This window comes from Sinocyclocheilus anshuiensis, unplaced genomic scaffold (genome assembly GCF_001515605.1).
Source record: "Sinocyclocheilus anshuiensis isolate Anshui unplaced genomic scaffold, SAMN03320099.WGS_v1.1 scaffold1522, whole genome shotgun sequence".
Classification (NCBI taxonomy): Eukaryota; Metazoa; Chordata; class Actinopteri; order Cypriniformes; family Cyprinidae; genus Sinocyclocheilus; species Sinocyclocheilus anshuiensis.
In genome coordinates, this window is record NW_015546143.1 from 528,419 (window position 1) to 531,867 (window position 3,449).

The 3,449-nt window shown below is 35.5% G+C and overlaps 1 protein-coding gene across 1 annotated transcript in view; it reads right to left on the bottom strand.

Annotated features, from left to right (window-relative positions):
• The window catches only part of LOC107701211 (regulatory-associated protein of mTOR), a 312,842-nt gene that overhangs the window by 276,148 nt on the left and 33,245 nt on the right, over nucleotides 1–3,449 (bottom strand). The window contains exon 2 of the mRNA XM_016503169.1: nucleotides 1,875–2,049. Within this exon, the coding sequence (XP_016358655.1) occupies nucleotides 1,875–2,042 (168 nt within the window). The 5' untranslated portion in view covers nucleotides 2,043–2,049. The remainder of the gene's footprint in view (nucleotides 1–1,874; nucleotides 2,050–3,449) is intronic.

The window sequence follows — 3,449 nt, forward strand, 5'->3', positions numbered from 1 at the left end:
GATGAGCTAAGATGAGTGACAGCTTTTAATGATTTTTAAGGGAGTTTGTAAATGTGATACTGATTTAATACAACAGTTCAATAGACAAAAATTTAATATTAAGTGACTTACATTGTCTGACTATAACACTATTGTCTGATTTTGCTCTATTTCGTCGTCGAAAATAGTTTGAAACAAAGTCACAGCTCAGCCGCTGCGCATCTCCATTCAAACACAGCGGTGTTTCGTTTATGAATGAACTGCGTTTTTAAACGAATCTAGTGAGTCAGTGATTCATGATTACCCATTCATAAATACGGTCACTTGCGTCATTCATGAATGAATCAGCCGTTCAAATTAATCAATTGAATGAATGATTCAGTGATAAAATCAGTGATTGTCGCCACCTGCTAGCAGTTTTAGTTTAATTTTTAAAGTATCTTTTCAGTTCTTTAAATCATTTAATATTTCTATATTCAAAAATTGTTAAAACATTAATCTTAACATGAATTTATGGATTTAATTGCACTCATGCCACCTCTGATCCTCATTAAATGTCTGAAAATACACCTACAAGCCCCTTTTGTGTTCTTCTGTGCTACCTCTGTACAAATTAATTTTAATACAGATTTCATTTGATTAGTAACTTATTCTTATTATTCTACTTGTTCTTATTCTATGGTTTTAATTAGAATTTTTTAAAAGCTTATAAAATATAATTCTTTTTAAATTTGACAAAAGATGACATACTTTTAATAAAGTTAAAAAAATGCCATTACAAAGGTAAAAACAAAATTCCACTGTAAATCACTATTAAAAACACCTTTGAACAGATGGACTCTAATTTCACCTTCAAATTAACAGCTAATCGTAGAGATTCACATACTTTTGCTGCTCACAGATATGTAATATTGGATCATTTTCCTGAATAAATAAATGACAAAGTATATATTTTTGTCTAACTTTGATAGATCCCTGTTCTTTAAATAAAACAGGGCACACACTGACACCTGATAGTCATCTCACTTATTAAAAACACCTTTGAACAGATGGACTCTAATTTCACCTTCAAATTAACAGCTAATCGTAGAGATTCACATACTTTTGCTGCTCACAGATATGTAATATTGGATCATTTTCCTGAATAAATAAATGACAAAGTATATATTTTCATCTCATTTGTTTGATTGGGTTCTCTTTGTCAACTTTCAGGACTTGCATTAAATTTGATGATTTTTGGGTTATATTTATGCAGAAATATAGACAATTCTAAAGGGTTCACAAACTTTCAAGCAGCACTGTATGTATATATATGTGTGTGTGTGAAGCTGAATTCTCCTCCTGTCCGCATTCAATTCGCATGGACCAACCGTCACGCAGAGTACACATGATCATGCAGGATACAAATGCACACTTCACACGTTCTCACAGCTGGATTCGAATAAGTCTGCAAGGTTTGTGATATTAAATGTTTATTAGACAATCATAGATTTGTCTAAATTATATAAATGCGTATTTGCTGATTGATGATGGTAAATGAGAAAGTATTATAATGTTTGCCTAATAATATAAACGTAATTGTTATAATACTTTTTTTGTTTACCTCCTTTGTCTAACAGTTCTATCTGATTATTAGACAGACTTCTATCCGTATCAGACAGAACTGTTAAACTGCGACAGCAAACAATGAGGAGAGAGAATGTGAGCGCTGTGTGCGCAGGTGCTGCCATTCTCAATGCCATCAAAATAAAAGCCCAACCTCGAGCACATCGTCCAAACAGAAAAACTTATCAGCCGATGCCGATATTTGAAAAATATCAAATATCGACTGATATATCAGCCTTGGTGATATATCGGTCACCACTACTAAAGATAACATTAAAAGACTCTCTCACCCTGTCTTTCATTCTCCAGCTCTGAGCCAAAGCTTTGGATCCCTCAATCTTCTCTGTGTGGCGTTTCTTCATAAAGGCCAGTGGAAGGTTCCAGTCAGTCAAGTCCACTTCCTCCTCCTCCGCCAGACCAACCACAGGGGAGTGAAGCAGCTCAGCATCCATTTTCATAAGGAAACTGATAAAAGAACATAAAAAAAACCCAATTATATGACCATTTGCAGGTCTAAAATGTAGAAAGTAGAGAAACAAAGAGCTGTGGTGTATTATTAAAGTGGTTTAATTAAATGATTTTTTTTGATCACAAAAAAGTATCAAAAGTAAACATAGGTTGGAGCTATCTGAGAAGCTGGTAATTTTACAAATATGCAAAAAATGTATTAAACAATATTAAATGTTCTATAAGACTATAACGTCTCCGGTTACTCATGTAACCTCACTTACATGAGTGTGCTGTGGGTAAACACCTTTCTCTTTCCAATAGCCAATGACGGTCAAGCATGCAAATTTGGGACGGCCACGCCCTCCAATATTGGGTAGTGCTGAACTTCATTTTCTTAAAAATTTTTGAATGAATAACCAAGTTACGAAAAACCCTGAGCAGAAATATCACAGCATGATCACAATGTCTCATTCTCTCATTTCAGGGAACCGAGGATGCCTCAGTAAACAAAGACGTTCCCTTTCGATAATGATTTCTCAACATCACGTCAGATAGAAGATAGCTATAGTGAATGTATCAAATCATGGCCTGTTACTGTGAAGGGTGCTCAGCGGACGAAGAGCCAATAGCCCTAAACACAGTGTCTCATAGTAGGAAATTACTATGTCATTTGACAGAACCACTGCAGCCAAACAACTTAAGCATACATATCTTATGATAGTAACTCACCAGCATTAAGCACATAGGCATAAGACAACCGGATCTTGTTAAACTCCAGTGTCCCAGGGGTTGAATGTAATGAATTTGCTAAGCGGCATCACCGCCATGTTATGACGTGTATGCCATCAGACCTAGTTGACACACCATGCACAAGAAAAAAGGACGGGCGGTGCTTACCCAGTTTCTGTAAGAGTGTTTGTTTAGTTGTACACAAGATATTGTGGGATTACAAATTTAAGAATCTGTTTAAGATCTGCTGATTCTACATTCTGACATAACATCATATTTAAAACTAAGGTGACCTATATTGTATTGGGCATTCAAGGTGAACATGATGGCATCTGTTTACTGATTAAATTCAATATAGTTTCAGGGAACCCGCTCACTATTCAGTGAGGGGGTTCTGCAAGTCTCTGATCTTCATACTGAGAGTTAACTACATGTGAATGCTTACACATCTTTAGTTCTCGTGGCCAGGTGCAGCTTAAAGGGGTCATCGGATGCAAAATTCACTTTTCAAGTTGTTTGAACATAAATGTATGTTAGAAGTGTGTGTACACATCCATCCTATAATTATAAAAATCCACCCAGTGTTTTTTTTTTAATCCCTATTTTAAAATCCCCTTTCTCAAACCAGGCTGTTCTGAGATTCCTGTCAGAATGATGTAGTTCTGTACAGGCCCCTCCCACGATAG